The sequence below is a fragment of the Oncorhynchus keta genome, chromosome 23 (genome assembly GCF_023373465.1).
Source record: "Oncorhynchus keta strain PuntledgeMale-10-30-2019 chromosome 23, Oket_V2, whole genome shotgun sequence".
NCBI classification, from domain to species: Eukaryota; Metazoa; Chordata; class Actinopteri; order Salmoniformes; family Salmonidae; genus Oncorhynchus; species Oncorhynchus keta.
In genome coordinates, this window is record NC_068443.1 from 39,834,086 (window position 1) to 39,850,326 (window position 16,241).

The following is a 16,241-nucleotide window of genomic DNA, read 5'->3' on the forward strand; positions in this document are numbered from 1 at the left end:
GAGCACAATTTGGATTCAGGTAGTTATTACAGTCTTCCACTGCGTCCTGGTTTTAAAATGTCAGCAGCAGCATACACCTTGAGGCCAGAATGTTTGCTACATCTGGTGACAGTTGAAAAACCTGGGGAAGCCTCCCATTGCCGACAGCTGCGGGTAAAGCAAATTGATACCTGTAAAACGCATACAGTTGTAGCATTTCCTTCTATGCTTCTCAGTCAGGAGCATAGGTTTGTAATATGTCAGTCCTTCCAGTGCAAGGAATAAGAAAACCCATATGTGCAGAGTTCATGTCTGAGTGTAAATAAATGTTATGTGTTCTACACTGAACAAAAATATAAACGCAACATGTAATGCATTGGTTCCATGTTTCATAAGATGAAATAAAATGTCAAATCCATAGATTAGGGCCGAATTAATTCATTTCAATTGACTGGTTTCCTAAGATGAACTTTAGCTCAGTAAAATATTTTAAATTGTTGCATGTTGCGTTGATAAAGATCTGAATCTTTATATGGCTCTGTTTCAGTCATCACATAGAAAGAAGCCTTGTCATGATATTGAAACGTATTCTAACTACCTGGGCACGCCAACAATGACCTCACCACGCCAACAATGACCTCACCACGCCACTGGATCCCACTTCTAACACCCCTGTTGAATTCAGGGGATGACCAACAGTGATTGTTCTTATCGCTAAAATGCTGAACACGTTTGCTAGTACGACATTTCAGCCAGCAATGACCTTTTCTGTTTTCATGTGGGTTGTCACACGCTCTCAGGTACCACTGTGATATATCATTGTGTACTGGGGGTATTAACTGTTTCCATAGAAAAATGGGAGCTTGTTTTAAAACTTTTTATTTGGAACTTGAAAAAAAAAAATCTAACCAGAGGAAGGGTTTGAGATTAATAGGTTTTAGAAAATCTATGAAAACAACATTAAATACACTCAAGAGACACTATGTTCACAATACACTAGAAATAGACAATGTACAACCATAGAAAACATACATAGGCACAGATTTGCCTAAGACAGTCTTCAAGTATGCTAGCTTCCCCTATTCTGCAAACACATACATTTTCTAGAGACAAGCATAGTATTTAATGCACACCTTTCACATAGTCTTCTATGGGACCATAAAACTTAGAGGGACTCATGTTGGGTTCCCCACATATATCACAGACGGTAAAATAATACACCTTCAGGCACTGTAACTGAGCGAATCTGATTCACTATTGCAGGTATGGACTTTTCTGATGATAAGACCCTAGTCGTCCTGCTTTAGCAGTATTTGACCATTAGAGATGTGTTAGCACCTTGGGAGGACCGAGTGTGTGTATGTATAACATATGAACTTGTATCACTTTCCTCCGGTTCTAGCGATTTAGATATAGCATCTAGTTGAGATTTGTGTTTGTGTTTACTTCTTCCTGTACTGATCCATGGCCATGTAGTTTCTGAGGAAGTCTTCAAACTGTGGGACGGCATACTCGGGGGCAGCATCCTGCTGCACTGGCTCATCCTTGGGCTCCTTGGCCGCTGGTTCCGCTGCGGCGGAGGCATCCTCAGCACGACGCAGGCGGCAGCTGTAGTCGTACTCGGGGTCACAGTCAGGATCGGGCAGGATCACGCCACTCTTGGGCTTGTCGGCCTCAGCGGTGAGGGGAGAAGGGGCAGACATTCCATTGCAGGTAAAGTCATAGGGGTGGCATTGGGGTGCGACGGGGGCGTTGGGTTCATCACTGGCCTCCAAGGGTGTGCAGGCCTTATCGTAGTGCACGTAGCAGTCATGGCCCTCCTTGGTCTTCCCAAGGACGCCCAGGCGGGAGTGGATCCGGTACTGGGGCAGCATGGGGGGAGCCTTACGGAGGGCAGCGGCGGCACCTAGCAGGCAGAATGGGTCATAGCGCGGGTCACACGCCAGAGGGCTGGGCGCCGGCTTGTCTTTGGGTGTGTTCTCCAGGACGGGCTTGGCGAGGCCGGCAAACTTGGTGGCAGTGAGGGGGTTGCAGCCCTTGTCGAAGAGGGGGTTGCATTGCTGCTCCTTGGGGGCTTCCTTGGCAACGGGAGATGGGGCCGCCATGCTAGCCATGCACAGGGGATCGGTGGCCGGGTCGCAGGTGGGGTACATGTGGTAGAAGCTGGAGGGGGCTTTTTTCACTAGCTTTGGCCGGCAGTAGGGGTCCTCGGTGGGATCGCAGCCCAGGGCGGCGTAGGACGGGGCAGGTCCAGGAGCGGGCCTATAGCCATAGGCGGCACGCAAGTGGTACTGCAGACACTCGGTGTCGTCGGGGTTGCAGATGCGCAGCAGCTCCATCTTCTGCTCTGCGGTGAGGAAGGGCTCCAGGACTGGGGCATAGTAGTAGAACCCTGTGGGGGTCTTCTGAGGGTGCGGCGGGAGGGGTGTCAGGACAGGCACTGGGGCGGCCTTGACTGTCGCTGGGGCGGCAATCTCAGGGATCATGGGGAAGGGGCAGTAGGGGTCGATATAAGGGTTACATACTTTGACTGTGGTGGTCTTGACAGGCACGGGCATCACCACCTTGGCCTTGGGCTTGCTGGTGGACTCGGCGATGCACTCTGGGTCGTCGGAGTCGGCACAAGTCTTGTAGATAGCACTGAGGTGGGTGAGGTAATGGGTGAAGGTGGGACCCTCCTCGGAACGGTGCTTGTTCTGCAGGTAGGTCAGGTACATCTTGTCCAGGTGCTCTATCTATAAGGTGATGACAGGGGAAAGACAAGATTCCCATCAGATCCAGACCTTGGTTCAAATGGTATGTTTGATTGAGCCTGCCTGGAATGCCAGATGGTTGAAGTTCACTTTTTTGACTATTACATTGTGCAAGAAAAGCTCAATCAAGACTGTTAATACAGGCCAATGAAGATGGTAGGGGAGGCAGGTGCCGTACAAAGTGCCGCTTTATCTACAAGTGAACGAAGTGTATGTGCAGGATGAATATAAAAGGTAAGTGTCAAACCAAAAGTACATCCACTAAAAACAAAAATGATTGTGGAATGTTTTCCACTCACTCCTTCCTGGTTACCAGTATCCATGAAGAACTTGTACCATCCCCAGAAGTCAGGAAGACGCTTGAGGACAGGAATGGGAACGGTAAGACTCCTCTTGCTGCGGACATCACTGGATACTGCAGATACTGGAACAAGAGAGAGAAAGACAGCACATATTAAAGAAGAGAATGTGGACTGAAAAAGTGCCATATTAGAGTAAAGAAATACCAGTACACCAGTACACAAGTATGTGTGAGTACATGACTTAGTATTTGTGTATGTACTGTAAGGATGCATGCATATATTTATATGTGTGAGTACATGCATATAAATATCACAGTAAGTGAGTTAGTTGGCTGGTAATGTCTGAAATTATTTTGATATGACATACTGTCTAGTAGTATGCATGCTAATATCCATGTTCCCCTTGATGTCCCCTACAAACCAGTCCCCCTCACTCACCCTCCTTCTTTGCATTCTGCCTCACCGGGCCGGCCCCCAGAAACTCTGTAAAACAACAGTAGGGACATGAGTCGACAGGAACCAGATGTTGTGTCCCCCAGATGAGGTAAAGTGCTGGCTCTGCTCGACCCCTGGGAGTGCACGGCAGGAGACGACCCTTAGAGGTACAGCCCAGGCCGCATTTTTCCGATTAACCTAAAAACACACGGCGGCAGGCACACATGCGCACACACGCTAATGCATGCAAGCGCACAGACACATCACAACATACATACATATTCACACGTACACACACCTAGACACACCCTTCCAACATAGATACATAACCCCCCATCCCCACACACACACACACACACCCACACTCCAGTCACTTTGGGCCTGAGTTTGTGTGCTACTGCACGGGGTTCCACTGGAAGTCAGTGAAAACGGTAAAACTACAAAGAGCATTGGGCAGCATGCCCAAAAGCCCCCCCACTCCATCCCACCCAATTAAACCTCAACTGTAAACTAAGATGTTTAGGAGTGGAACATGTTCCGAGGTTCTGTACACCGTGTCTCCATACATTAAAAGCACCAGGGGTTTCCTTTCAGATGTTTACTGGCAGAAGGGGAAAAAGCCCCGTCAGCTAGTTCAGGTGTGGTGAGACGTCTGCCGGGCCTCACCTTTACTAATGATGCTAACGTGCCGCTCCGAGGCATCAGAGGTGTACTGTACGCATTTTTATGGTGGGGTTGTGAAAAAGTTCTGATATACATAAGATGTTGTATGTTATGCCCCTATGGCTGGCAAGTTGTTGTATCTAGTGTGTAGGAACAGCCCATAATTTTAGTGACATTGAAAATAAATGATTGTGTACTAACATCCATGTGTGGTATGAATTACAATGGACTTGTACAATGCCTTTGGTCAACAGTAAAGTGACTGATATAAAGTGATCTATTTTTTCTTTCGGTCAGACAATCAGTCAAGCATGTCTTTCAGAAACAGTACAATAATGTACAGAGCCATGACTGCGTGGAACTCCAATCTCCCATGTATAAAGCAATACCTCATAGTATCACGCCTCTCCCCCAAGTTGACCTACTTGTTGTGTGTATTTACTGACACGTACGTGTAGCTGATAGATGCACACCCTCGCACACCCGCACGTTCATGTTTATTAAATGTGTGTAAATTGTCATATTTTTTCATTAAGACTAGCCGTTGCCATGGGCGTTGGCTAATCTGGATCCTAATCAAATCAAATACAAACAGAAAGTGCAAGAGCGCAGAAGTCTCACTCACCTGGCAATAACACTACAATAATTCCGGTGGATATGAGGGAAAACATTAGCCTTCCTGTCCGCGCCATATTCTGCTTTATCTGTTTCCTGAGGGCAAAGTTGGGAATATTCCGTCTTTATAAGGAACAATTGGGAGGGTGGAAGTTATTCCTGACCATGCTAAAATTGGGTGAAGCTTTATACACATTTTCATGATAATAATGATAATAAATGAATATTTCCTCATTTGTGAACATTTATAAACATGTATAAGCCTTTAAGCGTTACAATTCATTTAGAACGCCATATATGCAATTTATATTAAACATTTGTACAACGATTTATAAGCATTTATAATGGCTTATTCAAAAGTTATTATCAAATGTAACAATGGTGTTCTCCTTTCAGCACGTCCTGCACCATTTAACAATGATTTGCAAGTACCGAACGCCTCCCCTACCGCACCAAATGTCTGCTTGTGTACGGTCATGTAAATTCATAAACTTGTTTATTCAGGCCCAAGTAGTGGTCCTGTCAAGGGTCAATAATTAGAACTATCATTTTAATTTGGTTGTTCTATCAAGGTTGAACGTTGACGACAGCTGAACTTGGAGCATTGCACTAATCATAGAGCACCAATGGCCAGTAACTTCTCAGCGAGGTCAGACTAGACCATAGTTTCTCTTATTTTTAAAGTCTTCAACGGATTTGAAACTTAGAACATGTAAATGTACTGATATCCTATGTATGTATTCCAGCTATTGGCTTTACCACTGATGGAGGGATTGACTTGACAGAATATAACTTTACTTATTTATCTGTTATCATGAAAATACATCTTCAGCTTCCCTCCCAAACCAACAACTGAATCATTGAAGATTCTCAAAAGTAAACTTTGCATGTTGTTACTGACTGACACTAACATATCACACAAATAACTTGGTACAAAATAAGCCTAGCTTTAACCATGGTGATGTAAACCGTTTATATGAACTTTTTTTAAATAAAGTATACACTAGCATACATTACACATTTATAAGCACATCATTGTGTTGCAGTCATCACATCATCAAGCGTTGTTAATCCATGACTTACCTGTTGTTCAACTGAAGTTCTGCCCTCCTGGGACGGCCTCAAGGAGCCAGTGGCTCTCTGGGTTGATTGGTTTAGTGGGTGTCGCTAACCGAGCTGTGTGTACACCCTACCTCACTGCTCCCCTGTATGGGAGAGGAGCGCAGGGTAACATTTTTAAAGAGCCTCTTGATCATTAAAAACAAAAAAGGCATGTCGTACGGCTCGAGCATGCTGTTACGCACTCCAGGATTGGCTCTTTCACCGCTGGCTGACTGACCAATAGGGGGCCTGTAATTAACCGCACTGAACAGCAAGACCCCTGGATTTTAAAAAAACAACAGATAAACGAGGTGTAAGTTTTGATGTATAGCTTATTTATTGACACCGATTTGGAATTTAGGGTTAAGATGTGGGGCATCTGAATTGCTCCCAATAACAATCAACCAACAATGTCTTTGGATAGAATGGCCATTATTATGGATCTTGGAGCTGATTCGGGCAGCATGATTCTCTCAGAAAACCCTAAAACCAGTCAACTTATCTCTGTGTTGAGTCTGGAATAAAACAAACGAAAAGGTCCCTCACTCAGCCTTACATCTAGCATACTTTCTACTAGTATATATCTCTATGTTCTGTGTCTCCAGCAGGTTTGTAAAGACAGCCCTAGTCATTAGCCAGTCCTATATATCCCACTGCACCATATTTCCTCTTACACTGTATTTCCTGGAAACACTAATGAAGTAGAGGCCTTTATTAGCACACTGCCAACTCAGCTCTGACTGGTGCCTGGAAAAAGGCCACGTAGAACCAGGTCAGTTCCGCTGGTCTCATTGGAATCAACTTGAAAGGCTTTATGAAGCCTATAATGACCCTACAGAAGGCCTTCGTAGACGCTCCATAAACCATTCATAAGCAAATGTTTTTTTGTTTTTTTGAGTGCGTAAAATCTACATTTGCATAGTATATAGTATAGAATATGGATAATCAGATATAACTATAAGTTAATAGTACCATAATATAAATATGTCAACACTTTATATTCTTGGAAAATTCATGGCAAGTGATGTGTGTGCAAAGCCCATAAAGCGGTTTCATACCACTTGTGGAGAAAAACCAATCATAAAAAAACCAGACCCTTGCTGTAAAAATGATGAGGCCCTACCTCCACTTTCATGTACAGTAAGCAGTTTTTCATCTGTGTTCTCTTGCATGTTGGTATGCTGAACTACATACCACCAACAGGAGAGTCATACATACATTGGGGTCTAATCAATGAGGTGAAACATTCTGAAATGTGCAGCTAGAAATGTAATGAATAGAGGCGTCATGATTATCTAGAATTACATGGCAGACAATCATCTGTTCTACCCAATACATTGAATGTTCTATAATGTTCTGTGTTCTGCACCCTCCTGAACAGACCCATCGTAATCCACACTTGATTAAAAAAAAGTATATTTGTGGACAGGAAAACGGTTCATTCTAAGGTCAGGAAAGATTCCATTCCTGGATCTGTAACAGCTAAATGTGTCCTATGCAATAAATCACAGTACAGTAGGAGCACTCCATCACACCTTATTGGTCAAATAGCCCTTACACAGCCTGGAGGTGTGTTGGGTCATTGTCCTGTTGAAAAACAAATGATAGTGGGACTAAGTGCAAACCAGATGGGTTGGCGTATCGCTGCAGAATGCTGTGGTAGCCATGCTGGTTAAGTGTGCCTTGGATTCTAAATAAATCACTGACAGTGTCACCAGCAAAGCACCTCCTCCTCCATGCTTCACGGTGGGAACCACACATGCAGAGATCATCCGTTCACCTACTCTGCGTCTCACAAAGATACAGAGGTTGGAACCAAAAATCTCACATTTGGACTCATCAGACCAAGCACAGATTTCCAACGGTCTTATGTCCATTGCTCGTGTTTCCTGGCCCAAGCCACTCTTCTTTTTATTGGTGTCCTTTAGCAATGGTTTCTTTGCAGCAATTTGACCATGAATGCCTGATTCATGCAGTCTCTGAACAGTTGATGTTGAGATGTTTCTGTTACTTGAACACTGTGAAGCATTTATCCGGGCTGCAATTTCTGAGGCTGGTAACTCTAATAAACGTGTCCTCTGCAGCAGAAGTAACTCTGGGTCTTCCTTTCCTGTGGCAGTCCTCATGAGAGCCAGTTTCATCATAGCACTTGATGGTTGTTGCGACTGCACTTGAATAAACTTTTGAAGTTCTTGACATTTTCCGCATTGACTGACCTTCTTGTCTTAAAGTAATGATGGACTGTAGTTTCTTTTTGCTTATTGAGCTGTTCTTGCCATGATATGGACTTGGTCTTTTACCATATAGGGCTATCTTCTGTATGTCACCCTTACCTTGTCACAATACAACTGATTGGCTGAAACGCATTAAGAAGGACACAAATTCCCCAAATTAACTTTTAACAAGGCACACCTGTTAATTGAAATGCATTCCAGGTGATTACCTCATGATGCTGGTTGAGATAATGCCAAGTGTGTGCAAAGCTGTCATCAAGGCAAAGGGTGGCTACTTTGAAGAATCTCAAATATAAAATATAATAAATAATAATAATAAAATAAACACTTTTCTTGTTAACTACATGATTCCATATGTGTTATTTTATAGGTTTGATGTCTTCATTATTATTCTACAATGTAGAAAATGTTAGATTTTTAAGAAAACATCTTGAATTGAGTAGGTGTGTCCAAACTTTTATATATATATATATATATATATATATATATACATATATATATACTCATACATGTCAGGTATATATTAGCAAAAAATAATATACAATAAATACAAACACTGAGCTATATATGCTAAAAAAAGTTAACTATATAATTTTATACTAATATAATACATAACATATACTTTTTTTCTCTCATATATGCAGAAAAGAATATACCTATTCTAAACTATGGTGGTGGATCTTTAATATGGGATATACTGGTTCTGGGGCCCTTGTTAGCTCAACGGCATTATAAACTTTACCCAGTATATAGCCAAGAATGCTTGCCTTCTGCCAGGAGGTGGAAACTTGGTCGGAAGTGGATCCTCCGTCAAGACAATAAACCCAAGCATACATCAAAATCCACAAAGAAGGATCTGGAGAGATTCTGTATTCCTCCTGTATGGAGGAATGGGCCAAGATCCATCCCCATAATGTACTCCAATCTCATAAAATTATTTTCAATAAGGCTCAGTGGTGTTATCTTCGCGCGGTGTGTGGCTCAGTTGGTAGATCTTGTTGCTTGCAGCGCCAGGATTGTGGGTTCAATTACCAACATGGACCAGTACAAAAATGTATGCACTCACTACTGTGCTAAGTGAGTCAAATATATTGAAAACAATTATTTTGACCCCTGTTGTTTAGATGTATTTTTATAACTTGTTGAACAAAATCTTTTTCCTCTAATGTATTTGTATAAAATATTATACTTTCCCCATTTTTATAGTTCAGTATTATCTTTTTTGTTCATCTCTATCAAGGTTGCCAATAATAATGGACCTGACAACAGTATATATACACACTACATGACCAAAAGTATGTGAACATCTGCTCGTTGAACATCTCATTCCAAAATCATGGGCATTAATATTAAGTTGGTGCTATAACAGCCTCCACTCTTCTGGGAAGGCTTTCCACTAGACAACAGAACATTGCTGCGGGAACTTGCTTCCATTCAACCACAAGAGCATTAGTGAGGTCGGACACTGATAATATAATAATAATATAATAATATAATATAATATAATATAATAATAATATAATAATAATAATATAATAATAATATAATAATGATGTCGGGTGATTAGGCCTGGCTCGCAGTCAGCGTTCCAATTCATCCCAAAGGTGTTTGTTGGGTTTGAGGTCAGGGCTCTGTGTAGGCCAGTCAAGTTCTTCCTCACCAATCTCAACAAACCATTTCTGTATGGACCTCGCTTTGTGCAAGGGGGCATTGTCATGCTGAAACAGGAAAGGACTCCCCCAAACTGTTGCCACAAAGTTGGAAGCACAGAATTGTTTAGAATGTTGTAGCGTTAAGATTTCCTTTCACTGGAACTAAGGGGCCTAGCCTGAACAAGATCATTATTCCGCATAAACCAAACTTTACAGTTGGCACTACGCATACGGGCAGGTAGCGTTCTCCTGGCATCCGCCAAACCCAGATTTGTCCGTCAGACTGCCAGATGTTGAAGTGTGATTCATCACTCCAGAGAGTGCGTTTCCACTGCTCCAGTCCAATTGCGGCTAACTTTACACCATTCCCGTCGACGCTTGGCATTCTGCATGGTGATCTTAGGTTTGTGTGTGGCTGCTCGGCCATGCAAATCCATTTCAGGTCCCGACAAACAGTTATTGCACTGACGTTGCTTCCAGCGGCAGTTTGAAACTCGGTAGTGAGTGTTGTAACCGACAGACTATTTTGACACACTTCAGCACTCGGCTGTCCCGTTCTGTGAGCTTGTGTGGCCTACCACAACGGCTGAGCCGTTGTTGCTCCTAGATGTTTCCACTTCACAATAGCAAGACTTACAGTTGACCGGAGCAGCCCTAGCAGAGAAGAAATTGGACGAACTGACTTGTTGGAAAGGTGGCATCCTATGACAGTGCCATGTTGAAAGTCACTGAGCTCTTCAGTAAGGCCATTCTACTGCCAATGTTTGTCTATGGAGATTGCATGGCTGTGTGCTTGATTTTATACACCTGTCAGCAATGGGTGTGGCTGAAGTAGTCGAATCCACTAATTTGAAGGGGTGTCCACATACTCTTGTATATATAGTGTATATACACATGTTTCTTCTTAACATTTATGTAAACTCCGGAGACCAAAATCACACAGGATAGCCATCCTAAATCTACTATACCATCAAGCCCCACTGTGCCCATATACAGTATAAGCTATTATTAACAGACTTATTTGTGTCATTACAAATCATTTAAGTGATTATTTTCTAAGCCCCATTCATCATCTGCAGTATGTTTTAGGGGGCATCCAAGTCTCGGGGATCATCTCGTATATAATTAAGCTCTGAATGCCCGACAAACAGGTGTTCTGAGACAGACAGTCATTTACAATCCAGCATGGAAGTCCATTGAAGCTACATGAGCATGACAGCAACTCATTATTTTAACATTCCATCATATAGTAGAATGCCTGGATTTTTTTTACGAATCTTGCAACATCTGGTGCCAGCAGTAGCAACAGAAAAAAAAAACTAGAACTAGCACCTCTATTTGGCTGAATGGAAATTATATGTCATTAGAGCTGAAATAGCTAGTTTGCCAGATAGTCCGGAAAAATGAAGGAAAAAAAAGATGTACATATCCAGTACAGTATATTTGCTCATCCACTTGTTCATTCAATCAACTTATTCACAAATTCTACGAAAATAAATACATCCATAATCTTCCTCACTGGATATCATCGTCATCAAAAAGGTCTTCAAAATCTGTGGAAGAAAAAAAAAACATTTAGAAGAATCCAGTTTATATTGAATTGACACAAATGATCAGTTCTAACAGGCATTTTCTCAGAGAGGAGTGGGTCAGAGAAATGCACCCTGGTAAAAAAGTGAAGGACATTCTGGGATGTTTGTGTGCCCTTCCTGTGCGTCTGTGTACGGTTTGTGAGGTCAGAGGTTGATCGTATAGCTCTGTACAAACATGCATAGGCTCAATCCATACAAACATTATCCGACATGGTTTGTGTATGGGTGCCATTCAGAGGGTGAATGGGAAAGACAAAATATTTAAGTGCCTTTGAGTGGGGTATGGTAGTTGGTGACAGGCACACCGGTTTGAGCATGTCAAGAACTGCAACACTGCTGGGTTTTTCTTGCTCAACAGTTTCCCTTGTGCATTTTTAGTTAACCTTTATTTAACTAGGCAAGTCAGTTAAGAACAAATTAATATTTACAATGATGGCCTACCTTGGCCAAATCCCAGACGACACTGGGCCAATTGTGCACTGCCCTATGGGACTCCCAATAACAGCCAGATGTGATACAGCCTGGATTCAAAACAGGGACTGTAGTGACACCTCTTGCACTGAGATGCAGTGTTGTAGACCGCTGCGCCACTCGGGAGCCTTATCAAGAATGGTCCACCACCCCAAGGACATCTAGCCAACTTGAAACAACTCTGGGAGGCATTGGAGTCAACATGGGCAAGTATCCTTATGGAATCCATGCCCCAACGAACTGAGGCTGTTCTGAAGCCTTCTGCAACCATAAGAACCAATAATAATTACATTATTTTATCAAAACAGTTTAACCTTCTTTTTTTGCAATAATCACTGATATGGCTTTCAAGTCTGTCTATGAAAATGCAATTTTTGTTACAAATTTAACAAGAACCATGCATAATGCACATTCACTAATAATAACTAACTTATTGTAGCAGATATAGAAAATTAACACAGGTCGCATAATCGCGCAAACACAAGCCCACGTGCTAGCACCCTACCTTCTGAAAAAGTTGGTCGCAGATGTGGGTGACCAGCGTTTCAGCCTCCTCCTCAATGAGTCCACGGATGTAAGTGTTTCTAAGTACCTGGGGGTTGTGATAAGGTGACACCAAGCAGACAATTGTATCAACATTTCTGGGGTTTGTTGAGTTGGAGGGAGGAGATGTCAAATCTATAGCCCGTGCTGTTGTGGCTTTCCTCTAAGTGTTGTCTTACCAAAGAGAAACTCCTGGGGATAGGGACTGACTGTTATGACGGGGATTAACAATGGGGTCCATAAAGTGCTGAAGGAGGAGTATGGCCTCAAACATCTGGTTCTTATTCGCTGTGTGTGATGCCACTCTCTGCAGCTTGCTCATTTGTAGTTCTAAACATATTTAGGGTGTTTTTTACTCACGTTTTGTCTCTCCCACGACGTTATTCCTCTCTCCTACAGCGTCCATCACAATTACATGTACATGGCCAAGTATGCAAATTAGGTGATGACGTCATTTAGCGACTTTGAGCGACTTTTAGGACAGCCAATAGCTACTTTCCTTACTGAGGAGTTGGCAACACTGCCCTGGACTAAAGAGGCAGACAAATAAGAAATGTGCTAGACCCTTCATTAAATGACACATTTCTCAAGGTAGGACTATCACAAAGATATTATCAATGGCTCATTTGAGAGAAGACATCCTCCTGAGTTCTCTCAGCTAACAAAATGTTAGTTTTAAAGCAAATTTCCTGCTATTCTACATTTTCTGCCATGGCGCTGAGAGAACTTTGTGGTTTTTAAGCTGATATCCTGCAATTCTATGCACTTTTCCATGGCTTATGCTCTGTTCTTTTACTCAAACATAATAACAAAATTTATATTTCACTCAAACGCAAACTATTAGCTGCATGGAGAAAGTTGTAGAATTGCAAATTGGCTGAAATGCTAACATTTTCCTACACTGCCAAGATGGGGACCTGACGGGACGACTGTGCTTATTGCCAGACCCACCATCTAAACCCTGCAAGGTAAAGTAAAAACTCAAACCAGTCCATGCATCAATACTGGTATATAGTCAAATACGGTATACCGCCCAGCAATGTTCTCTCAAAAAACATTCGGGACTGAGCAAATTTCAGGTCTGCTGAAAGCAAACTAGAACCTTGTGAAAATTGTGTGCAACTTCCAGCATGTGTTTACTGTGAACACTGTAAGTGCCTGCTTTAAGTTACAGTTTTAACAGTGGCCATGTAGGCTACTGTGGCTATTTGATCATAATGTAGGCCTAGCAGAGTGGCATACCATCAAAAACAATAGAGAAAATGCATCACATAACATTTTAACATGGAAATAGCTGTTCTATCATTCAGCCTACAGTAGCAGCCAGTGTGTGGTGTTCAATGTAGGCCTACATTCCGTGAGACTTTTGGAGAGAAAAAACATACCGGACTTGACATGAACCTGTTTATACACTTGTCCTTCAGACAAGAAGGTGACTGAAAAGTGTTGTTTGATGCAAGAAACCGCTTTACAAAAAACAATAAGGCATTATTATTCCCAAACCATTATTACAGAGAAACAGACAAATTATGCTACCCTCTGCTTATTGGCCACTTAGCTTATTCAAGCCTGTCTCATGCTGTAAACACAGATCTATATGGCAATGGTCTATTTGCATATAGGAGCACAGGTTTGTGTAGAGTACTAGCTGAGTAGTGCATGTCAGCGCAATAGAATCCTACTCCGATTTGTTCTGCATACAACAAAATCTCTTGCAAATATTGTGTTGATTTGATCACAATTGCCACAGTAAAGGGAAACGTTGATAGTTTTAACAGGGAAAACTCTAGAACGGTGGTCACTAACCTTTTGAAGATCCCTTTGAGTCAAAATGCAACCCGAGATCTACCACTCAGATTTGGTTTAACGTGACTTTAAAAAAAATATAAGCCTAAGCAACATGAACCAATTAAAAACAGTACTGTAGCAATGAGGTTTGTGTAGTAAGCTATAGACCCAAGACATTATCAACGCATATTGTCTTTGCCTGAATTGCCCTGCCAATTCACTGTTGTTCGGTCCATTTTTAAAAATATTATATTTCAAAGGTTGAGATAAGGCTATATCATCACACCAGTAATAGATCCATTGTTGCATTACTTGTGAAGCACAGCTGAGTGAACATACATTTTTATTTTTTATTTTACTGTGTTAAGACTATTTAGCCAAAGGTTGAGGGTATAATATTAAAAAGTGACACCAAATTAAATGGATAGTTTGTCACTTAAAACATTACAAGACTACGAAGAGTAATTAAGCTTTAAGCACTCAAAAAGACATGCCTGCATCTGACGGTCAGTCTCAGTGGAGGGAGAGAGCAGCAGACTGAGGGTCCGCCTCTCAACATCCCTCCGCTCGCCCTTTCCTCCGCTGACATTGACCAAAAAGGGACACGTCTTCCAGCTGGCGAAACTCGAGTCGCACCGCATTATTTCTGCCTCATGCACAAAACATGTTGTTACTCCTATGAACAGAGAAAGTGAAATATTCCTCAATATTGAAAACAACCCAATCTGCTAATAATAATAGCACACGCCTATAGATACACGTTCATACTCATCCATTACTGCTGCAGTGCTTGTTGTAGAGTGGAAATAGGAAGAAAGTGATTTGTATAGCTTATACAAGTGTTGAATACAAGGTGTTGACAGGGCTGAGTAAGAAACATGAACTCACTCGTAAAAACATAATCCCTTTGCTGTATTCGTTGACAGTCTCTCTCTCGTCATGGTTTTAAACGTTTTGAAATCTCACAGAATATGCCATGCTGTTGTGTGTTATTTAATGGAGATATAATTGCAGAATTCATTTTTATAAGTGCGTGGGGCTACTGTGGTGATCATGTAACGTAAATTATCACACTTTTTCCAGTATTTGGGAGCATGACTGTAAGCCTTACATTAGGGATTTTGACAGTTGCATTAGTGAAATCCATTCTGTATGCAGGCGTGTTATAGCTATTTCCATTGTACAACCATTTTCTCTATCAGCCACTGCACAGGCTTCTTCAGCTATTATGGGAAAAATGTATTTGAGGCTATAAATAGAGGCCTGTGAGCTAATGCGCAGGATACCTATTTCTGTTTTCCCTGATTTACGTTTTTTATACTGTGTTATACTTTTTCGTGTAGCACTCCTGACAGCCCATTTGGTGTACTTTTTGTTTGTTGGTGAGATAAAACTGCCAAAACTCCAAAAAGGTATTATTGCACATCAGAATTGCAACACCAGATTTGTTCAAGCCTAAAATCCTGGTCTGTAATCATAACATGGTGTTTGTATGTTCACAGATTAAATTTCACGTTTACGTTTCATGTTTCACGCATGGCTTTTCTTACAATCATAACAATTTACATATTCATTTTCTTACCATCCTAATGATACGTACGATCAACCTTTTAGCAGGTATCTCGACTACAATCGACTAGAAATGCGTTGAGGATCGATCCCAATCAACCGGTTGGTGACCACCGCTCTAGAAAGTTGAGTGACATTCAATCTCATGCTTCTTTCTCTCTGTGAGCTGATATTTCTGGCGACTGCGCACAGTTTTGAGGGTACTTTGCCGCCCAGCCCTACTGCAGACTCGTTACAACTTTACTTTCCAGCACAAAGTGATTTCGTCCCTCTGTGTCAAGAGAAAGTAGTCGTGCTTCAATTCTAAAATTGAAATTGCTAGACTGTCCCTTTTAAATATGCCTTCTCCATAGCTCAGAGTGAGAGGAAATCAATTATTGTCTAGATTGGTCAGAAAATGTGACACGTCACTCAAATCGTTATTTGTCGTTTACACATATTTAGCAATGTTATTGCAGGTTTAGTGAAATGCTTGTGTTCCTATCTCCAACAGTGCATTAATATCTAACAATACACACAAATCCAAAAAGTAAAATAATGGAAT

The 16,241-nt window shown here is 41.8% G+C and overlaps 1 protein-coding gene across 1 annotated transcript; it reads right to left on the reverse strand.

Moving 5' to 3' along the window:
- Positions 1-848: 848 nt before the first annotated feature.
- On the reverse strand, positions 849-5,980 carry LOC118402311 (uncharacterized). The gene is made up of 5 exons (XM_035800415.1): positions 5,831-5,980; positions 4,758-4,843; positions 3,473-3,517; positions 3,032-3,156; positions 849-2,714 (listed from the first exon to the last, which is right to left on the reverse strand). Exons 2-5 carry the CDS (start codon positions 4,822-4,824, stop codon positions 1,422-1,424), a joined length of 1,530 nt encoding a protein of 509 aa, XP_035656308.1. The 5' UTR covers positions 4,825-4,843; positions 5,831-5,980; the 3' UTR covers positions 849-1,421.
- Between the last annotated feature and the right edge of the window lie 10,261 nt (positions 5,981-16,241).